The 23,555-nt window shown below is 36.1% G+C and overlaps 1 protein-coding gene across 5 annotated transcripts in view; it reads right to left on the bottom strand.

Annotated features, from left to right (window-relative positions):
* Nucleotides 1–23,555, bottom strand: part of Zc3h13 (zinc finger CCCH-type containing 13) — a 95,571-nt gene that overhangs the window by 21,792 nt on the left and 50,224 nt on the right. For 3 of the 5 annotated variants that reach the window (XM_023700177.1, XM_023700176.1, XM_004640266.3), the window contains exons 11-18: nt 22,286–22,477; nt 18,281–18,824; nt 16,432–16,535; nt 14,905–16,107; nt 13,267–13,782; nt 9,569–9,721; nt 7,841–8,041; nt 4,529–4,692 (exon numbers count right to left, since the gene is read on the bottom strand). In XM_023700177.1, coding sequence (XP_023555945.1) covers nt 4,529–4,692; nt 7,841–8,041; nt 9,569–9,721; nt 13,267–13,782; nt 14,905–16,107; nt 16,432–16,535; nt 18,281–18,824; nt 22,286–22,477 — 3,077 coding nt within the window. The remainder of the gene's footprint in view (nt 1–4,528; nt 4,693–7,840; nt 8,042–9,568; nt 9,722–13,266; nt 13,783–14,904; nt 16,108–16,431; nt 16,536–18,280; nt 18,825–22,285; nt 22,478–23,555) is intronic. The other 2 variants (XM_004640265.2, XM_023700178.1) reach the window with 2 other exon arrangements.

Here is a 23,555-nt window from a genome sequence, read left to right as displayed (position 1 = left end):
GTAAAGGCAGGGTCTCACTAAGCAGTGCAGGCTGGCCTGGACTCACTTTGTAGCTGGCCTTGAACTTGTGGCAATCCTTCTACCTCTGACTCCTGAGTTCTGGAATTACAGGCATGGGTCACCACACCTGGCTAAATACAGTTCTTTATAAAAATGTATTTTGTAAGTACTGTGTTATGTTTGATTTTTCATTCTCTTTCAATTGAAAAGCTTCAAATTTTGATGGACAAAAATTATCTCAAAAAGTTAATAATAAATCTCAAACACTTTTCTTTCCCTTTCCTTGTCATATTTATGGGATCTACTTCTGGCCTCTATTCTGTTTCACTGATTTGACTTTCTCTTCCTTCACCAATTCTACACTACCTTAAGTGTTACAGTTCAAGTAACTCTTAAAAACTAGCATAAATTTTCCAACTTCATTCTTTTGTAAAAATTACTTTGGTGAGTCTAGTAACACTGACTTTCACATAAATTTTAGAGTCAAGTTGTTTATATCTACACAAAAAGTTTTGGTTGGATTTTTATTAGTATTCTGTTAAATCTGCAGGTCAATTTAAGGGAGAGACATACTCCTAACTATACTAAATCTCACCATTGATGAACACACTGTATTTCTTCACTTCTTAGATTCTCACTGATAATTTTATCAGTGTTTTACAGATTTTGACACATAGATCCTGCACATGCTTTGTCAGATTTATACCTACACAAGGTATAATGAAAACTATGGTGAATGTCAAAGGAATTGTTTTGAATCTACTCACACATTAAGGTAACCAGAACACTGAAACTTAAAACATAAAAGAGAAGACATATAAAGTGAGAATGATGGGATGTGCTAAAGTGAGGGGGGAACACACTGATGGGGACAAATGGCAATAGATCTTTTCCTGTAATACAGTTAATATCGCCATATTTTTTGATCACATCTACTTCATTTTGTGGGAGCCAATATAAAAGGAATTCATTAATGTTTTGGATGTCTAGTTATTCAATCTTAGTGTATCAAAATACAACTGTTTTTATATACTAACTTTGCATCCTGTGACCTTGATAAATGTATTTATTGGTTCTAGAATTTTTTTGTAAGTTCCTTGAATCTCTTATATAATTCATTTGATGTTGAATCAGGTAGGGAGGGTGAACATCCCTGCCTTGTTCCTGTACTCAGGGAAAAAGAATTCAAATTATCATTAGCTATAATGATACAGATTTTTATAGATACTCAAAAGCAAAAACCATTCTGATTACAATGTGCTGAGAATTTCTATTGTAAGAGTACTAAGCTTTATCAAATAATTTTCTGCACTGATTGATATGATCATACATTTTTCCTCCTTTATTCTGTTAATATGATGGATTATACAGGATAAATTTAATTTCACAGCAGAGCACAGAGCTAGTCTTTCATTCATAGGATAAACCATATTTCATTATGCTGATATAAGTACTACTGATTTCCTAATATTTTTTAGGATTTTTGTGTCCATCTTCATGAAACAATCTGCAGTTTTTCTTGTGATCTCTTTCATAAAATGAATTGAGAAGTGTTTCTGTCTCTTCATTTTTCTGAATGAAACTGTTTAGAACTGGTATAATATATTCTTTAAATTTTTGACAGATTTGGATTAGACTGGAGGTTTATCAGAAGATTTTAAAATTTTTATCAGGTTTTTAACTACACATTAAAAGAACGATAGAGGACTATTCAGGTTATTTGTTATTTTTAAATTCTTTTTTAATGAATTTGGTACAGGTTCTTACTATGCAGATTCATAGTGATCCTCCTGTTTTCAGCCTCCCCAGTGCTGGGATGACAGGGGCACGCCACCATGCCCAAACTCAGTGGCCAGCTTAGCACGTCCAGGACTGGGCTGGCACTGCATGTGATGCTGGGTCTGGAACCCCAATACCTATGCTTAGTCCACTGAGCTATCTCGCTGGCCCTATTATTTCCTAAGTTTTGGTAGTTTGTGGTTTTAGAATTCATTACATTTCTTCTAGTCAAATTTATAAGCTTAAATTTATTCATAATATTTCTTTATTCTTTTAAAAATCTGAGATTTGTGATATTCTTTATATGGGTCATTTGTTTTTTTTATTTCTCAGTTTTGCTAGCTAATCAATTTTGTTCATTTCTTCAAAGAACCAGCTTTTGGTTTCATGAAGTTTATTTTATCTTCAATTTCACTGATTTGTTTTCTGTTGTTTTCTTCTATTTACTGTAGGTTCAGCAAACTTTAATAATATTAAAATGAGATTAAACCCATTTACAACAGCTGAGTGGTTTTTTTTTTTTTCTTTTTTTGGGAATCTTTTATTTCTTCAGAAATATTTTATAATTTCCATATTTTAAAACAATCATTCTTCTATATAAGAGGATGATGCCAATATACTGGGTCAACAATATTCTTTTATTCATCTGATAGAGCTTAACACCTAACCCAACAAATGACCTTATTCTATACATTTTTGAAATGCGTAGAGCTTAAAAGTTTTTGTTTTTCTTAAGATTTTTCATAAGGCTTTCTAATATCTGAAAAAAAATTTCTTTAATTATGTCCTTCCTATTTTGGCTTTTGGCTGGCTTTAAACTTGTGGTAATCTTCCTGTCTGAGCCTCCCAAATGCATATATTACCATGCCCGGCTGTGCTGGCATTTTTAATATGGAGTAATCTAAATACTTCTAACACTTTCTTTTGGTAGGTCATTTAAGACATATAATGTGCCACTATAATTTTCATGTGTCACACTGCTATAATTATTTGTGCTTATCATGAAGAATAAGTTCCTCAGCAGTGGTTCTCCATGAGAAATTTGCAAAGGTGTTTATGGTAGTCATAATTTTTGAGAGGCATTATCAATATAGGAACCAACAAATATAATAAACAATATATCCAACTTTTAAAGGATTCTGAAGAGATTGTAAATCATATAATCCTGCTCAACTAACATTTTTTTATTTGAACCAGGTAGGAAATAAAGTGAATGATTATTTTTTAATTCACTACCAAAGTTGGTGTTAACTGGTACCATTCTAGGTGCTCAATGGAGACAGTGAGTTATTACACACGTGCTTAGGAAATGGTAGGCTCTATTCTCTCAGAGAAATGTACAGCTCAGAAAGCTGAGACTGTGGCCAAATAATAAGCACACTTAAGTACATACTGAAATGAGAATGGCAACTAAGATTACTAAAGAAATTCTGTCAAAAGTTTAAGTAGGAATTTAAGCAGGGCAAGGCATGATAATTATAAAGTAAAAAAGTGAGCTTTAAAACTTCTCTTATTCCTCATATCTGTTTCCATTTTAACCACTGGAAAGGAAATCATCCTCATTTTTCAATGAATTCCCAGCTGGGGAGATGGCTCAGTGGAAGATGGCTTCCCTGGCAAATGCAAGGGCCTGAGTTCAATCCCCAGTTCTGCCAAACAAACAAACCAAAAAAAAGGGAATAAATTCCCCACCTCTTTAACCTCTGGAGAGGAAATTATACTCATTTTTTTTTTTTTTTTATGAATTTACCCCTTACTCTCAACCTGAGCATCTTTCTTTAGTGAAGTATCCTTTTGTTTAAAGCACTTCTATATTCAAGCATAATCTCAGATTTTAATTGCCACTATAAGAAGTTAGTATGTTAATGTTTTTCTAATGTTTTAAAACCAACTTTCTTGGTCATACTACCCATGCTAACCACCAACACCTCTGAAATACTGGTCTATGGTTTGTTTATCTAGGATTTTTTGGTCCTTTATTGATATTTAAAAAATTTTCTAACATGTTTATGTAAAGAAATTTCAAAAACGTAGGGGAGATGGCTCAGTAGGATAAGTGCTTCCCTGGCAAGCACAAGGGTCTGAGTTCAACCCCTAGTTCTGCCAAAAAAAAAAAAAAATCTTTTGGGGGGCCTGGCCTTAGCTCAGTTGTTTAAGTGGCTGCTTCCACAAAGCTGTCAGCCTCAGGTTGCTGTAGTTCGATCCCCACAACACTCCAGCCAGCCAAACCACCCCTGAGGGCATTCAGAGCAAAAAAAGAAAAAAAAAACAAACCTTATTCCATTTTGGGGCTGGTGAGATGGCTCAGTGGTCTAAAGCACCTACTTAGAACAAGCTTAGCGGGACCGTGGTTCAATCCCCCAGCACCACATGCCAGCCAGCCTTGCCCCCTGCTGGGCTGAGCTGGCCACACACGTGCGCGCGTGCGCGCACACACACACACACACACACAAATAAAAAAAAAAAAAAACAAAAACGTAAAATATCTCACAAAAGAATGTTTTTCTTAAGTATGAAGTTTTAAATAACATATTCAGAGCAATTTTGTTAGTCAAAACAATCACTGGTCAGTATCACTAAAGTAAAATGAAAAACATTAGAAATTTTAAGAGATTCTTCCTTTACATGAGTAAGACTACAAGTCCAAACACATAAAAACAGGTAAAATGATAATTTCTTAAAACAATCAAATAAAAACATGCCATCCATGCTTCTCACTTTGATTTTTTCCCCAAGGAAATTATAGTACCTTCTCATTTTTAACAAGCTGCTTTCGGATTGCAGAATCCCGTCGGAAGCATAATGCTTTACAGCAAGGTCCAAGATTACTAAGAAGATTTGCTCGTTCTTCTTTCCGTAGTAATGCAGCCATATTAAGAGCCCCCAGTTCATGTTCAAAAAGACTGTCAGTATCTTTTAATAAAAATAAACATGCATTAAATTGTTGTAAATCAGGAAAGTACTACTGATGACTTAAAGGCTCCTTGAACATAAGATTAATCAAAATTAACAGAATGGGTGAAAATTATTTCCTACAAAAGGCAATATTCTCTGCAAAAGATTTTTCACATATAGCTATGCTGTTAATCTTAAATATACTAATTGTTATAAGTTTAAGTGAAGAATTATTGAAATCAAATTTAGCATGTTGCCTACTATTAACTACTAAAGTTCTAGATTCCAGGACTTCATTACAGCAAGAGTCAAGAATATTTAATATTCCAGATTGTGCCCTCCAAAAAGAATACAGTTAAGATAGCAAAGTGGTTATGGTTAGCCAACCTACAAGCCACCATGAAAGCCTGGGGCAATGTTTGAGGACAGCCTGACTAACTTATTAAGACACTATCTCAAAACAAAAAGGGCTATATAGTTTGAGCACTCCTGGATTCAATCTCTAGTGCTAAACAAAATTAAACAAACATCAACAACAACCCACCAAAACTTTAAAAAATAACCAAGGAAACAACTGACTTAAAAATAGATAAAAGGAAAGTCAAAATAACAGAATAGAACCAGTTATTCAAATAAATAACACTTACGTGCTCTATAATACAATATAATCAGACAGGTTACTATTAGAATTCACAAAGGAAAGCAGTAAATAGCACCTAAGTCAAAACACAACTTGGAGAACAAACAAAGCTGCATTACACAGTTATTTGAATTTTTTAAACTGCATAATCTAAGCAATGAGATTAGATAATTAACAAGAAATCTGTCTTACATATATAAGTCAACATGTTCTACACCTAAGTAGAAGAAAGTATATAACAAAGGTGTAAATAAACATAAACAATAACTCAAAATTAGTCCCCAAACTCTGAAGTCTATCAGATCACCTGAGGAACTTTTGAAAATACTTCAGCTTTATAGAAACAGAATCTCCATAACTGGGGCAAGATACCATAAAGGAAAAAAAATTCCTCTGATGATTCACTAATGTCTGAGTGAACCAATGATAATAAAAAAACGAACTATTATTCCACTATAGATACAAACATACTCTTTTTATTGGCATCCTTTCTGTTTTCCCAATAGTACAATACAAAACATTTCCTTTTACATATATAAAACATTACAGAAACTGTAAACTTCCTCAGAGAGTATAACATGACTAAACTTCTAGTTTGTGTGGTTCATGAACTGACCAGCACCATATTATTCAAAAGACATTAACTACATGCTTAAAAGAAAAATACAGAATGCAAAATAATTGGAAAAGTTTACTCAAGTGAACATAATTATATTGCAATTAGCTAACCTACATAAGAGCAATTTCAATAGATATGTAAGTTTTCTGTGTTAGGTCTAGGTTTATTTCTGGCTTTAAAAAATATGTCTGCATCTATACCCATAATCTATATATATATATATAAATATAGATATCCTTTACATATCTGTAGATATAGGGAATGGGTATACGCTCTTTAGTGATGGACCATGAAAAAAGACTAAATGCAATACACAGATCAGTAGTCAATTATTTCACAAGCATTTACTGAATATGTACTATGTGTTAATCACTGGTGTGGGCAATGGCAAAATTAGTGATGAAAGATAATTACACAGTGAATTGGTAGTAAACAAACTACAGGTAAGAATTGAAGTCTTTGGTCACTTTTCAGGTGAATAAATTTTCACAATATAATTTACATACATTTCATGCACATACACTATTTATTGGGTCACAGCAAAATCAAAAATTTTTCCTGTTTATGCTAAAAGGAGTAAAGAGGCAAGGATTCATGAAACTTGTAAAATATCATTTTCCAGTTTCAGATTAGTAAAACGCTTAATTCTGCTAATAATTTTATTCTCAGAGACATGATTGCAGCTTTTACTTTTACCTCCATATCCCTTCTTTTTGTCAACTAATAAAATTATTAATAAACTACTACACAAATTATGGTAGACACCAGATTAAAGAGCAAAACTCTCAGAACTGATATATGAAGGGATTATGGAATGATTAAAGTTGTTTCAATAGGGTGAGAACTCAATGTGATACAACATTTTCAGACAAAGCAGCAGCAGTACAGTGTCCTACAGGGTGCCCTGCAGGGTACATTTGCTCTTACAGCACAAAGGGCGCCAGTTGCCAACATTAACACTGACACAGAGAGGGTAAACAATAACTACTAAGGGGTAGGCCTACAGAATCCACACCACCAGCTCTTCATAATTTTTTTTGTTTTTGTTTTTGGAACCATTAGGACTGGATCCCCGTAAGTGAGTTATGTCCCCAGGCTTTTCAATTCTTTATTTTGGGACAAGGTCTGTTAAGTTGTAAGTTACCCAGGCTGAGCTCAAACTTGTGCTCTCCCGTCTCAGCCCCCAAAAATCCTTGGCCTTAGGTATGTACTATTGTGCTTGACTACAATTTTGTTAAAGGCTCAACCCAGACATCAGCATTTGGAGAAATACTCAGTTCCCAAGGGAAAGAGTTAGTAAGACACACAAGTTGTTTAGACATACAATTTTTTTTTTTTTTTGTACAGGGTCTCACTACACAGTTTGCACTTGTAGTGATTCTCTTGTTTTAGCCTCCCCAGCACTGGGCTTACAGGCCTGGTTTTGGGGCCAGCATGGCATGCAATACCAGGATCAAACTTGGGTCCTTATGCTTGCCAGGTAGGCGCTTAGGCCCCGAGCTATCTCCTCATGCACAAAATACGTGTTTTCCTAGATTGTGCATTATTGAGCTCTGGGTAAACCACTGAACACTGACATTCGAACTGATCTATTGAAAGATCAAACTTTTCTCTTTAGTGCTGTGTTTGAGTCCAGGTCTTACTTATTCTAAACACATGCTATACTCCTCAGTTCTCCAAAGTACTTATATTAAAAGTTCAATGTATTACTAATGCCGTTTTTCTGTGGGATTAAATTTTTGTCAAAATAAACTAAGCAAGAATTTTGAAAATGAAGATTAAATTATGAATATAAATGATTCCTCCAAAAATCAGTTCCTATAGTATTAGTGCTACCTGACAACCAAACAAATCCTTTTCAAAATCATCTTAACAATCACAGTAGGCATGAAATAACATGGAATTACCTTTGGGTTTTTCTAACAGTCTCTGACATGTTTCTTTTACTTTAGTGAAGAGTTCAGAACCAGCCAACTTTTTAGAAATTCCAACCCTTAGCATAACAGCTCCAGGTGTGAATTTTAAGAGTGCAGCCCCAGGCTCCCGTGGTTCTTTAGGATGCTTCGGCATCAGACCAGACCAATCCACATCTATCACATCTAATGGATCTGTAAAAGGTTAAAAAAAAAACAAAAAACATAGGATGCTCTTTTTCTTTCTTTTTTTTTTTTCTACATCAAGAAACAGAAGTCTTAGTCACAGAGAAACACATTTGGCTCGCCACATCCATGGGATTTTGTATCTGTGAACTCAATCACAGATCAAAAGTATACAACAAGTGGTACTGAGCATGTATATACTTTTCCTTGTCATTATTCACTCACCTACATTGTATCAGGAATTCTAAGTTAGTCTAGGGATTATTTAAAAGATGCAAGAGGATCATATATTGTACAGGTTACATGTTATACAGGACCTGAGTATCCACATGTCTAGGTACTTGTATGGGTCCTGGAACAAACTTTGCATGGACACCAGGGAAATGAGTGTCTATCAAGTAAACACACATTAACTAATAAGTACTTTAAGCCAAAAATTTAACTTGCTTAAAATGAAAGCTTCCTATAAAAACAAATGTTTAAAATTTAAGAATGCTTACAATAATAAATTCCAACCAAAAGAAAACAAGGAAGTTAACCCACTCCTACAAAAATAACTCATCTAAAAATAAAATAAAATAAATAACTCATCTGAACAATATGGGAGATTCCCAACAACAGACCTCACCAAGTCTTACATTTTGAAACACGGTACCAGAATCCTCTCCAGGGCCAAAGTTAACATATTTAGTTTGCATGTGTGTGCACAAACATACAATTTAGTTTTAAAAAGTAATTCATTATGAAATTCCTTGAAGAATCAGTGATTATTATTAACATTGGAGCAAATACTCCATCAAGGAACAAATGAAAAGATAAAATCTTTTGGGTAAAAATATCCAACAATCATAAAGACATTCCACATTAGTACAAAGAATTGTGGAAAATAAGAGCAAGCAAATAAATCAAAATAAGTATTTCATACTTTGTATACCTAGATTAAGCAGGGATCCTCACTATAAAAAAAAAAACAAAACCAAAAACCGTGTGAGTTTTAAGGTTCTTAGTATATAGCTCAGAATCTTATCAAATACTGTCTACCAGTCTTACACATGATAGGTACATGATACAGTGCCTCACAACTCTAGTGCCACAAGTCAACTTATACTCTCACTCTACAAAAGAGCTGGGCATGGCAGTGCAAGCCTGTAACCGCAGCACTTGGGAGGCTGGGGCAGGAGGATAGGCCAGCCTAGGCTGCATAGTGAGTTCAAAGCAAGTCTGAACTACATAGTGACAATGTCTCAAAAAACAAAACACAGCAAAAAAAAACATCAAAACCAAACTGGAATAAAACTTTCAGAACAGATTATCTTAGAATTTTTCTTTTTTGAATGATGTTCTTTTATAAGCAACATCTACTTAAAAATAGGCAGATGTATAAATGTGGACTATAATTTTCTTCTTATTGATCTTTCAATCTTAATTATGAAGTAAAAATTCAAAGGATCTTATATCAATTCTTTAGACTAAAACAGAATACAGAATAACATAAATTGGATAATGTTTATGCTCAACAATCTCTGCAACAATTACCTGGCATTTTCTCCTCATCCTGTTGGTCCTCTCTCTTTTCCACATCTCCTGCTAGAATTTCATCGAGTTCATCATCACTGATCGGTTCATACCCTTCTCCAGCACCAGAACCTAATGAATGTACATCATCTAACTTGGAGTCATCATCTCCTGCTAAGTACATAAATTGTGCAAAAAAAAAAAAAAAAAAAAAAAGCAAAAGCATTAAAGAGAAGGGATGTCTAAGTCAAACCAAAAGGTAAAGATTGTGTACTCTACCACACTGTAAAAAACCTTTTAAAATAAGAAACTATATTTTTTTAATTAGTGAAACTTTCATTTCAAAAGATGGAGAAATTTTAATTAAATTTACTTTTAGCAGTAAGAATACAATATGGACAGTAATATTCTAATCTCGTAACACCAAAAATAAAAGCACCATTAATATACTGACATTGAGTACTATATATAGTATTAACTTTTTAAAAAATTTATGGATTTGGAGTGATCCTTCTGTCTCAGCCTCCCCAGTGCTGGGATTACAGGTGTGTTCCATCATGCTGGGTGTCAGAGGCCAGCTCAGCATGCCCCTGTCTGGCATGGCATATGGTACCAGGAATCGATCTGGACCAGTGCACTTGCTAGGCAGGCACTTAGACTGCAAGTTAAGGGAATCTATAATTCTAAATGTTTTTACACTGCAACAGTATACCTTATGGGTATGAATTTGTAGGAAATAAAATGAGGCTATAAAATTTTTCTAATCATTCTAAGAACTTCCTATCCTCTCAAATTCTACAATAATGCCCCATATCTCTACCACTTTATTTCTATGGTAACTAATTTTATTTAACTTTGTCACACAATTATACATCTAAGCATAAATGCATAAAATAGGATTTTTATGTTTTAAAGTTCACCTAACTTGTTTTCCTATGTAGGTGAATAAAATATTTATTCTGCACAGCAGGTGGTTCACCTCTAAATTTCTATGCAAACTTATATATCTTACATGTCAGGAACATTGACAGCAATTACAAGAAAGCTTTCATAATTATTAGTTTAATTATAGTCAACTGTTCCTCAAGGTTATACTTCCATTAGAACCATGGCTCATGATCTGATGCTATTCATACTTAATTTGATATGAAAATAATGTGAAGAAAGCTGAGTAATGTTGTCAAGTCAGGAGAAAATATATTTAACAAATGACATGGAACATTGAATCAAGAGATACACAGATCCACTTTTAAAAGCACTGAATTTTACTGTAGGCCAAATGTTACTATGTGATAATTTAAAAAAACTTATGAATTTATAACAGAACAACAATATTAAGTACTAACACCAGAGCTGGACAGTCGCAGGGAGGCAGAATTTCCAGGACAATTTTGAGAAGAAGTATTATTCCTATCATTTTCCAAGAAACAAAATTGTGGGGGTTTATACAATCAGGCAGAACATATCTTCATTGAAAAGCTATGATCGGGGCTGGTGAGATGGCTCAGTGGTCTAAAGCACCTACTTAAAACAAGCTCAGCAAAGCACAGGGACCACGGTTCAATCCCCCAGCACCACATGCCAGCCAGCCCCGCCCCCTGGTGGGCTGAGCTGGCCACACACACACACACACACACACACACATTTAAAAAAATAATAATAATAAAAAAAAAAAAAAAGAAAAAGAAAAGCTATGATCCCTAAAGAATAGCACAGTATAAAGGAAATTTCTGGAAAAGTAACTCTAATACAGTGTGGTGATGCTACAAGAAATGTACAAAACACTGTAGATATTTGAAAAAAAAAAAAAAAAAGTGCCGATAGCACTAGAAGGTTTCATAGAGGAAGTAGGCATATCCATCAAGATATGGGACCAAGACACTCTTGGCCGTTTGTCTCTCCTCTCTCTCTCCTGCTCTCTTACAAGTTTGGGTAAAAGAAAGGGAAAACATCTCTAAGAAAATGGGAAGAATGAGTACAAAGGGGGGGCTAGAAAATAGGAAGACAAAAGTCAGTTTGTCTAGATTTTGCAGGTGAATCTTCTAGGACAGCGATGGTGAGCTTCTCTAAGCCAAGTGCCCAAACTGCAACCCATAACCCACTTATTTATCACAAAGTGTCAATGTTGAAATTAAAGCCAAATACTGAGGTCTTTATTCTTTTATAAATCTATCTATCTATCTATCTATCTATCTATCTATCTATCTATCTATCTATCTATCTATTTATTTGGTCCAGGCGGCCTACTTAGCGCTGGGATTACAGGTGTGTGCCACCATGCCCAGTTTCGGTGGCTCGCAAAGCACATCTGGGGCTCCAGGGTTGGCACAGCAGGTGGTACCAGGTATTGAATCTGGGTCCTTGTGCTTGCCAGGCAAGTGTTTATAGACGGCCAAGCTACCTCCCCAATTTTATAAACTAAGCTGAAGTTTTAGTTTAGAAAAAAAACACTGTCATCTGATGTTCTGCTGCTAGAGTGATTTGGCTTGTGTGTTTACAGTGGGTTCTGCATGTGCACTATGGTATGGGTACCAAAGATTTGCCACCACTGTTGCAGGATAAGAGTAATTATATATAAGCAATAATCTTCTATGTACTTATTTTAATTTGCCATATGATGCAGCATTTAGCCTATAGTAAAAGCCACTGCTTTTAAAAGTAAACTCTAACCAGGAGTGGTGGCAGACACTGTGATCCCAACACTTCGGAGGTTCAGGCAGGAGTACTGCTGCAAGTCTGAGGCCAGTCTGGGCTACATAGTGAGTTCAAGGCTAGCCTGAACTACATGGTGAGACTCTATCTAAAAAACAAAACAAAACAAAAAACAACAAAAGTGGGATCACAATGATACCTCAATCTGTCACCCATTATACGTATTTTCCTATTGAACTAGACAAAATCATTTCTATCTCAGTCTTTTCACGTTACAGGTTCATCTTGATCTGGAGTACAAACAGCACGCTATTGTAAGCCATGGTTCCAATGGAGATACAACACTGGGGTATAATTGAATATAAGTAAATAGTCATTAAAATACCTTTCTTGTGATTACAGTCAGTGTCCTTTATCCCTAATTAAGTTTGTCTAGCAGAGTGGGAATAAGGGCAGTGAGACAGTATCAGAGTGGACAGTGAGGTTCCACAGGGACAACACCAGCTCTGACTGCACTAAGGTGCGCAAGCTGACTTTTCTATACTCACAGTCAAGTACAGAGCACCAGCAAGGTTTTGGTCTCTCTGTCATTAAATCAGTTTTCAGAGTATTACTATCTCATGTATTTGCTCTCTCAATTGCCCTAAAGAATAAGAGCCACTAATAGTTAACTGAATCCCTTTCAGAATTAAGAAGGTATCTGAATTTTTGTGACTTTTATTTTTACTTTTGACATCTAAATAAGGGATGTTATGACTATTCTTTAATATGTATAGAGACTATATCTAAGCAATCTTTTCTTTCAAGGCACTAGCAGAACTGATAACCTGATTGCTCTCCATTCTCTTCTTTTAATTTCTTTTAGCTCACTAGGCTTGCTGGAATCAGTAGTATTAAGTAGAACATCTTTTTTTAAATCAGAGGGCTTTTCTTTATGAACTTACTTCCTCTGTAAAAGACTGAGTCAATCTGCCTATTGGTGGATGGTCTTTCAAAAGAAAATACTTGTTTCCCACAAAATCAGAAAAGCAAGGGAGCTATGAAACAGACAAGGGTGCAACACTCACCTTCCACACTCTCAGTTCTCTCAGCTTTACTCAGATCTTCGAATCCCTGTGCAGACCCTATATCTTTATCCAGTCTTTCTTTATCCAAAGCTACAGAGTCTCGAGAAGAGCCCTCTAGGTCTCTTTCATGTTCATTCTCCAGTTTTAATTCACTGCGTTTCATAGACTCTATTTGAGAAGAACTCTCAAAAGTTCTCTCTCTTTCTCTGTCTCTATCAAGAGAATCAGGAATTAGTCTCTCCCTCTCCCTGTCCAAATCTCTCCTTTTGTCTCGGTCTCTCTCTCGTTCTCGCAATCTGTCACGATCTCTGTTCCTTGACCAATCTTTTTCAGCTTCTCGGTCCCAGTCTCTAGGCCGTGTGTCTCTCCTCTCTCTCTCTCGCTCTCTATCGTGCTCATATCGATCTCGTTCTTGAAGTCTATCTCTACTGTCAAATGATCCAGATCTTGAATGGACCTGTCGATCTGACTCAGGAGAACTTCTTCTTGAGCTATGGCTTCGTGAATCCTGACGATCTAAAAAAAAAAAATGCCATACATAAAGTTAATGTATAATAAAATAAAAACAGGGCTGGCCAAATAGTTCAGCAGATTAAAGCACCTGCAAGCTAGTGCAGGGGACAGGGGTTCAATCCCTGGGCTTGGTGTGCAGGCCCCGCCCCTGGGGCGCACTGAGATGGCAACTGAGACTGGGTGTGGTGGTGCGCACCTATAATCCCAGCTCTTGGGAGGATGTAAACAGGCGGATTACTATGAGTCTGATCTAGTAGTGAGACCCTGAACACCCTGTAGACCCTTCCCTAAAATTCAAAAATAAATAAATACATACACACAAAATACTTTAGGTCCCTTGAAATTTTACAATTTATCCTCTATATCCTATTGATTTTTTAGTATGTATTATTATATACAGTCATTGTATTTGTATTAAGTATATATTATCTCTCTCTCTCTCTCTCTCTCTCAATAACTCATTTTAAGGGGAAATTTCTTTCTTGACTAAAGTGGTAATAAAATTTCCATAGCTGGGCTTGGTGGTACACACTATAAACTTAGCACTCTGGAGGCCAAGGAAGGAGACTGCAAGTTTGAGCCTATCCTGATTAACAGCAACCTGAACAACCCTGCCTCAAAAAATAAAAAGGGCTAGAGATACAGATCAGTATGAATGCCTTGAGTTCAATTCCCAGTGTGTGTATGCCACAGGGGTCTTTCATGTCTACTTCTACTACAGGCACAAGATATCTTGAAATACATAAACTGGTTAGGCATTAATAAAATTGATTACTTCATTCTTTGATCTCTTCTTACTTCTTACTTTCTGTAGTTAAGAGGCAGCACAGGCTCCTGGAAGAATAGCAAGAAGGCTGGTATTGCAGGTTTTACAGCAAGACTTGAAAACACAAGCCTTTTGATCAAGATGGTATCACTAAAATTGTGACATTAGACTAGAAATATGATAATGTTGGTACTAAAGTGGTAATAGGTAAGATTTTAATGGGTAGTGCAGCCTTTTTTAAAAAGTTCTACACAATTTAAAGCAGTACTAAGTAACCAATTTAACATTACTTTAGAATAATTTGTATGAAATACACTAACATGAGAAACACTGATTAGATCATTATTCAACTTTATTACCTGAAGAAGTGCTTCGGTTGGGTTCTCCACGTTTTAACTGATCAATCCTAGATTTTCTCTCTCCTGTGATTTCCAGGCTTTTTGTTTTTTCTCTGTCTCTTGAGCCACTATGTAACACTCTCTTTCGACCACCTTGGTCATCCCCACTCCGATGGGCAGAATCATTGGATGGAGAACGCAAACGACCAGAGGTATGGCTACGATTACTCCGATTGCTCCCAAGGCTACTGCTCCTCTTTTGATCTAGTGGCTTGCGATGTGGTGTATCCTCTATAGTCATGTGAGGTGCCTCTACCTTCTCTACCCGTGTTCTGTGGCATTTTCTATGTGAGTCTTCACTGGCAAAAGCAGCACTGCTGCTATTGATTGAGGTGGCAGAGGTGGACATAGTGCCACAGGTGGTGGCAGCAGTAACAGAGGCAGAAGCAAGGGCAGGAGCAGCAGGAGTACCAGACATAGGAGGCGGAGGAGGGAGAAGAGAAGACAGAGGAGAAGGGGTGCTACCAGGAGTGGCAACAGTGGCAGCACGCTCTGGTTCTGTCATCTCTGTCCGGTCAGGCACATCCTCATCAGACCAGTCGCTAAAGGCTGTATCTTCTTTCTTCTGTAGATCCTCTGGTGTGCCATCTTTACCACTGGAAATTTCAACCAGCTCCTCTTTGGTTGTCATAGGGGGAGTCCGTGGGCCCCTTTTCTTTTTGCTTTGCTGGACTGCTTCTTCATCAGAAATATCGGACTCGCCTTTGGATCTTTTATGTTTTTTTTCTATGTTTTTCTTCTTCGGTCCTTTTTTAGGTGAAAAGACTTGACTATCTTCAGACACTGTCTCAGTGTTACCCCGCTCTATCCCAATATCATCTTCTTTCTTTTTCTTTATAGGTTTCTTCTGAAGTTTTGCTTTTTTCTTATTTTCATCATGAGCTCGATCAGACATATCACGATCTTCACATGGGTGGTGGCCCACCAGGTCTTGTATACGTGCTCTTGAGCTTTCCAGGAGTTCTGTCTGTTCCCTCTGTTTATCTACAGAAGAAATTTTCTCTTTGAGTTCTTGTTCTTCATAGCGCCTTGAACTCTCTTTTCTTTCCAGTTTACGGTCCTCCTCTTTCCACCTTCCTTGCCGATCTTCTATGAGGTGTGATGGGCTGATAGAACGAGAGTCTTGAGGTCGGACAACCTGGCTCAGAAGCCTGTGTTTTTCATCTATACAAAAAATAAAAAGTAATCACATTTTCCTCAGATTAATAAACATAGTACATTACATTTAAAGAATAGGAAGATTATCTTTCATCATTTTAAAACTTTAAATTGCAATTTCAGTAAGATAAAAATTTGGCTGTAATTACAAATAGAAAAAGAACTACTATAATGACAAACTTAGTTATAAAAAGAGCTACTGAGAGCTATGAGGCCAACAATACATCTTAAAAATCTTAATTTACCAATTCTAATTTGTAAAAAAAAAAAAAAATAGTCTCATAGTTACAGCTATATATGAATACAGAGACAGGGAAACAGATTGCTTACTTTTATCATCTCCACTGTTATAAGTGTCACTGTCAGGAGAATGTTCACGCCGACGCTTAGGTGACTGCCGAGGGCTAGGACTCCCTTCATTTCTATAGCGCTTCCTAAATTGGGCAAATCAACATAATTTATAAATTCCAGAAGATGAAAATGATTACAATGTTTTTTATTAGCTTTTTTTTCTATAATCAGAACTTAACACTTGTAGCAAAAAAATGGTGTTGGTACTATATGCTACAAATGGCATCTTTAATAAATCTTTAATAAAATAATCTTTAATAAATCTTTAATAAAAATTCCAGACAGCTTCTTTACAGATGAGTAACCATATGAATGTGGCAGCCTCAGGTGCAATGTGACAACTCACAGGTTCCAACTCAAATTATTTGTCCAAAGCTTCTCCCTCTAACAGTCTACTTCCCTATTTTTAAAAACTCAAGCTCATTTAGTGACTTTCTATATGATATGTAAAAGTTATGGATTATGACTCAGGAGACCTTGAAATTTCTGGTTTGGCTCTCTCCTGGTATGCTCTACTATTGCATGCAAAAGCAAGTTTATACTTCTAAGTTTTTTATAATGCAAAGAATGCCAGAGAAGAAGGCTCTGCATCTGTGCTGTGTCCTTAGTTCATAATCATAATTCACAACAGCAATGATGAAAACCTGGTTTAGTTACTGTCACTCATTGGCTACTTCTCACCTACCAAGAATCTGAACACAAAAAGGGATGCTAAGTTGACAGGTATAACTGTGAGACGATCTGAGCTATCATATGGATAAAATATTTCTTAAACTGGAACAAACAGAGGGAAACAGTGGAAAGATACTATTCCCAACACTTTGACAGCATGGACATAGCCGGATTGGAAAAAGGAAAAACTCTCAGTTTCCCAGACAACTAAGAAAGTAAGTTCTGGGGAGGAAGGGAAAAGAGTAGGAAGGAAAGGAGAAGAAAAAAGAGTGAAACCAGATTTACTACATAAGATGTCAAGAACATTTTTTTGACCCCAATAGCCTCCTCCACAGCACAAGAAAGAATATCTTATATCACCTTTTAGCCATGCAGTGATTACAGGAATTCCTTTAGTTTCTGCAACACTGTGAAAGCTTGTTATGGACTAGAAATAATGACTCCATACATACAAGGATACAAAACTCAGCAATGGTATGGGTAGTATTCTTGGTTATTAGTCAGTATTATTAACTAGTAAAGGATGTGACAATACAAGTTCACTCTCACTTTCAGGTTGGACTCCTGCTAAGACAAAGTCTGCAGCCATCAAGAAAACCTGTGTGTCATCAAAAAGCAAGAAGAAACAAGACTCTCTGGGTGGGCAGTGGTTTGTCCTCCAAAGAACATTCCTGTGCTGGTGACCCTCAATGTGGCAGTGTTGAAGTGGCAGAATCTTTAAGAGAAGGGGATACAGTCGGTTCCTTTTATGCTTATTCATGTTATAAAGACAGGTCCTTGACAGAGGTTAAACAGATGGGGGACGGCATTCTACTCTTGCACTCTCAGATTCCAACACTATGAGCTAAATATTTCTTTATATATTATCCAGTCCCAAGTATTTTTTATTTATTTTTAATGGCAACAGAAACAGACTAATAGCCCCTGGTCTCAAAAGTGAAATCTAAAAACTATTTTTCCTAAACAATTAAAGACAATACCCTAAACATATACTTATATGTAAATACAAAATAAAAAATCTGAAATATAGGGAACATGTTAAGAAAAAGATTTAACAGAAAATTACAGTGCACATTAAGAAAATTAAACAAAACTTCTGAATTCTTTACTGAAATGTACCTTTAAAAAGGCATACTTTATTCATATTCATTCTTACTTTGATTTTCTTTCATCATGCCCATCTCTTGGGTTTCTATCGTCTCGGATATCTTCTCGCTTTTCTCTGCGGTCCTCTCGTCCTTTGTCCTTTTCTTCCCAATCCCGTTGACGTTCTCGTTCTTTATCCCTTTCTCTTGCTCTTTCTCGTTCCCTTTCTCTCTCTCTCTCCCGTTCTCGTTCTCTCTCCCTCTCCCTTTCTTCTCTTTCTCGCTCTCGTTCTTTTTCCCTCTCTCGCTCTCTCTCCCTTTCCCTTTCTCGATCATGGTCACGCTCTCTCTCCCTTTCACGGTCTCTCTCTTTTTCTCTTTCTCTCTCCCGTTCTCTGGCGCGCTCTCTTTCTAGTTCTCTTTCCTTTTCTCTTTCCCGCTCCCGCTCCCTCTCTCTCTCCCGTTCCCTGTCTCGTTCTCGTTCTCTATCTCTTTCTCTAGCCCTGTCATCTCTTCTGTCATCCACTCTGTCTACTCTTCTTTCCTCTCTTCTTTCATCACGCTCAAGCTCGTCATTCCTTCCCTGATGTCGAATTGGTGAACTTGGTCTTTGATCTACAATGAAAATCAAGTTTTGTGAGTGATTAATTTGACATGTAATATATAGGTAAGAGAACATGGCAAATCATAAATTTTATCTGTATGCAGGGTCATACTGGCAACAAAATAAAAATCAGGTACATTTGCTTTTAATTTAATCATCCAAATAATAATCACCTCTAGACCTTTTAAAAATATTTTCTTTAATATAATTTTCATTTGCCCACTAACTGCCGTTTTCTGCTCCCCATCAACCTCCTCCCCCCTCCCACTGATCCATCTCTGCGCGTCCTCTGCATGCTCCCTACCCTACCTCCAGCCCACTGCTCCAACCCCACTTTCTGCCATCTCTACCCTTCACCTCTGATCTTCTCTGTCCCCCCAGCAGGACCTGAGAACACTGGTGGCAAAAGATAGGGGCAGCAGGAGGTGTAGAACATAGGAGCTGAAGGAAAAAAAAAATTTCCCTCGTAAGTCACACCTCTAATTTCAGGCCAAAATATATACACATCAAAGTGCAACTATTATGTGAGAAAAATATAGAACAAAACTGAACTAGAATTAAAGGTACTCATGTCTAATAATATTGGAAGAATCAAATGTAAAAGTGCTTTGTAATAGTAATATGTAGCTATATTAATAATAAATTAAAAGTTTTAAATGATTACTCAAATGAAGAGCTGTTTTCTAAAAAAAGCTAATTGACAATTCCACTGCATGGATATATATATATATAGCTTTCTAATCTACACACAAATCATAAATGCAGAGAAAATAAATATATGCTATTTAAATGTCTACTTGAATAGGAAATTAGTTTGGGACCAAAAAGTGATTAAGAGGATGGCATGAATTTCTTCAAAGAGAACTATTTTTGAAAGCAACCACTATGATATAGATCAAGGCTACTGTGATGTTTATACTTTTATACTATATAATAATGTCTATTGATGCATTGATGAAGATCAAACTCTACAATGTTAAAAAAATTGACAAATGATCCATTTCTCATCATCAATCTAATTGACTAGTATCTTTACCTTCTTAATAGGTTTCCAGTGTGAACTATTTCATGTATCTCCTTAAATGTCATTACATGTAAGCAGTGAAAGGAATTAAATTAAAAAATTTCACCCTGAATTATTAGGTTATATACAAACTAGCCTACAGTCTTTCATTAGTCCTTCTCCCCAGTATCTTTTCTTCTCCAATTATAGCACACTGCTCCAAATATAATTCTGTATTCGAAAGCATGTTGTTTCAGTCCTGTGTATCTACTTATGCTACACCTCTCCCTGTAAAATATTTTTAATCATTTTTTTCTAGCAAATATATGTATTCCTTAGGCCCTAATTCAGATACTGTGCTTTTCTTTTCTGTGGAGTTAAACTAGCTTTCTTCAAAACCCTTAGTTTGTTCCTTTGTTTTTTTTTTTTTTAGAACTCCATAAAGTAGCAGCAATTAACACATTCAACTGTCTATGAAGGTCAAATTTAAAGGAAGTTTAAATCTTTGAGCACAGAACAAGGTATTTGACTGGGCACATCTCTTACCCTCAACCTTTATCAACCTCCTCAATGCTCACTACATTCTCGCCACATTAACCATCTTTCATTTTTAAGACATGCTAGACTAGTTCCTGTCTCTAGGTATTTGCACCTACTCTTTCCTGTTCAAGGAATGCTTCTACCCTTAAATCTCTGCAAAACTAGTTGCCTCTCTTACATTTAAGTTTCTATAAAAATGTCATTTCCTCATTTTTTTCATCAACATTCTGATGTAGGTACCCTTATTCTTTATTTCTATCTGGATCACTTGTTTCCTTGATAGCCTCATAAACACTTCTCTTTTGTGGAGACAGGAGGATTTCCTCATCTCACTAAGTTCTATAAGGATAAAAAATATTGCATCCTAAGTGCTTAGCCAAGTGCCTGACATAGGTATTCAATACATATTTGTAGACTACAACATTAAGCTAAAAATGTTTTTATTTTAGTCATAACACATACTTACTGAAGGACTTAGAGTAAAATAAAACAGAAATTAGACTTATAGTCAGAAGATCTGAATGTGAATTACAGTTTTGGAATTTACCTTGTTTTTTATTTATTTATTTGTGTGTGTGTGTGTGTGTGTGTGTGTGGCCAGCTCAGCCCACCAGGGGGCGGGGCTGGCTGGCATGTGGTGCTGGGGGATTGAACCGCGGTCCCTGTGCTTTGCTAAGCTTGTTCTGAGTAGGTGCTTTAGACCACTGAGCCATCTCACTAGCCCCGTGGAATTTACCTTGTGTGTAATACTAAAAGGTTATTTTTCTTAGGTCTACCCTCTTAAAATTATGAAACATGTATAATTTTATATATCTACACTAAAACAGACAATGTAAAGATAAGTTAAAGATATATATAAAGCAACTATCAAAGTTGTGGGCACCTAGTAGAAGCTTAATATGTGTGGCTGAGTTAAATACAAGATTTAAACCAAATATTACTGCTAAATTCAGGTACAAATCTGAGCAAGGATACGAAAATAGAAAAAAAAAGTACTAGAACATAATATTAAAGACTATCAAACTACTGAGAAAGAAATAATTTCAAAAACAAATTTCTACCTGAGGAAATACCACACATCTTTTAATATAAACATTACAAAGGTAATCGGGCTTACCTTTAACAAATTCAATTCAATCAGCTCTTCTGCCCCAACCCTATCTAGTGCCCAATTATAGAAGGTGTCTTACATATGGATCGTGTTATCTCATTCCTACTCATTACAAGATATTTTATTATATTTTTGATTTAGTCTACAGCAAAGCACAAATATTCAATTCTGTGGTCCATCAAACTATCGTAATATCAGTATTATAATAAATCTGACTTTAGTAATCAGCCAAGGTTAGTGAGAACTTAAGGTTTTAAATGCTTAAGGCCTTAATAAGTACAGACAATAAAAGCTTACAAATAAATTATAATCCTTAAGTACTTAATCTTCCTTCAACATTTTTGTAAGAGATCATTTAAACTTCAAACTTTAGCTTAAAACATACAATAACATAAAATTGGCTAAATCAAATATATACTGTCAAAACAGAATATGACTAAAATGATTCGATGAACAATCCCAGGGTTATCGTCATTTTTTTTTTAATGCTCTCTTACAGTCCTTATGAGTCTACTGGTAACAGGTTTACTTATTTCTAGAATCAGAATTGCCTGGGATGACAATCATCCACATTCTTTACAGAGCTGTTTGCTGTTTGGTTAAAATGAGACACACAGTACAGCATCCTAGCTTTTGCATTCTGCTATCTTAGGTACCATTAGCTAGCTAGTTCCATAATTTGCTGTACCACAACCAAACAAGGAAGATTCAAGCATAAATCTCGTAAGATATTTTATATTAAAAGATAAATTGGCAACCATTTAAGAAGAATCCCAACAGCTATCGGCCACTATGTAATAAAATTCCGTATGACAAACCTCTTTCTCTGTTGTCACGTCGGTCTCTCTCCGCATGTCTTCTCTCAAAGGAAGAGTCTCTTGTTTGATCTCTGCTGTCTCTTTCTGGGTATCTGTCTCTCTCAGGGTAGCTACTTCGAGTTTCCCAGCTGTCATGATAGTTGCCACTACTACTGTGACTATCAATTTGAGAGCCTCTGGTTCCCCGGCTTCCTAAACAAAGGATATTCACACAGATGTTTAACACATAGTTATGGTTTGTGTTTAGATGTGCCCTTAAAGCCTCATGGCAGGAGACTTTTCAGAGGCAACTAAGTCTAGAGTCTGTAATGGGTTGTCTGGTGCTGGGATTGGGGGCGTGAGTATACCTGCCCTAGGGTGGGCAGCCTACATGCAAAATAAGGGAGGAAAAGAGGCTTGCTCATCCCTTTTGCTGTCTTCTGCTGTCATGAACTATGCTCCTCCCTGACATATGTCATCTTATCTTGAAGCCCAGTGGATTACAGACTATAACTTCCAGGTTGTGAGCAAAATAAGCCTTTCCTTCCTTTAACTTTGTGAGTTGGATATTTTGTTTCAACAATGACACAAAAGTAACTATGACACACATACACACTTTATCAAGTTCCATCAATCACAACCTTTTCCTCCTAAAAGAGCATGCTAAACTGTTTTTGTTTTCTTAATGTGGTAGTCACTCTTGTAAAGAATATGAAGCTTTGGATCAGAATACCCCAGTTGCCCATGACTATTTAGCTCAGCTCGTTTTCCATATCTATGAAAAAGTCATATGATAGAAACATAAAGCAAGAATACAAACTTATCCCAAAAAGAAACAAAACCAAAATAAAAAAAAACACTTCTTCATATCTAATTCTAGATCACTGTGAAAAATGTATAAAATCAAAATTATCTGGTAATATGAAGTGGTATCTAAAAATTTTCACTAAGATGTGAGAAACAAATGTCATTAGTAGCTTTATTCATAATATCCTGAAACTGGAAAGTACTCAAATGTCTTTCAGTGGTAAAGGGTCAGTACATGTGTACTATGAAAAAGGAACACACTATTGACAGATGCAGTGATCTGAATGAATTACTAAGTGGGACTGGGGAGATAGCTCGGCAGCATAGTGCTTGCCTGGCAAGTGCAAGGTCCCGAGTTCAGTCCTGGTACTACATGCCATACTGGTTTCCAAACCCCAGGAACACCTGTAATCCCAGCACTAGGGAGGCTGAGACAGGAGGATCACTATGAGTCTGAACTGTGTAGCAAGATGCTGTATCAAAA

The sequence above is a fragment of the Octodon degus genome, unplaced genomic scaffold, assembly GCF_000260255.1.
Source record: "Octodon degus isolate 3935 unplaced genomic scaffold, OctDeg1.0 scaffold00122, whole genome shotgun sequence".
NCBI lineage: Eukaryota > Metazoa > Chordata > Mammalia > Rodentia > Octodontidae > Octodon > Octodon degus.
This window is presented reverse-complemented; position numbering and strand designations above follow the sequence as displayed.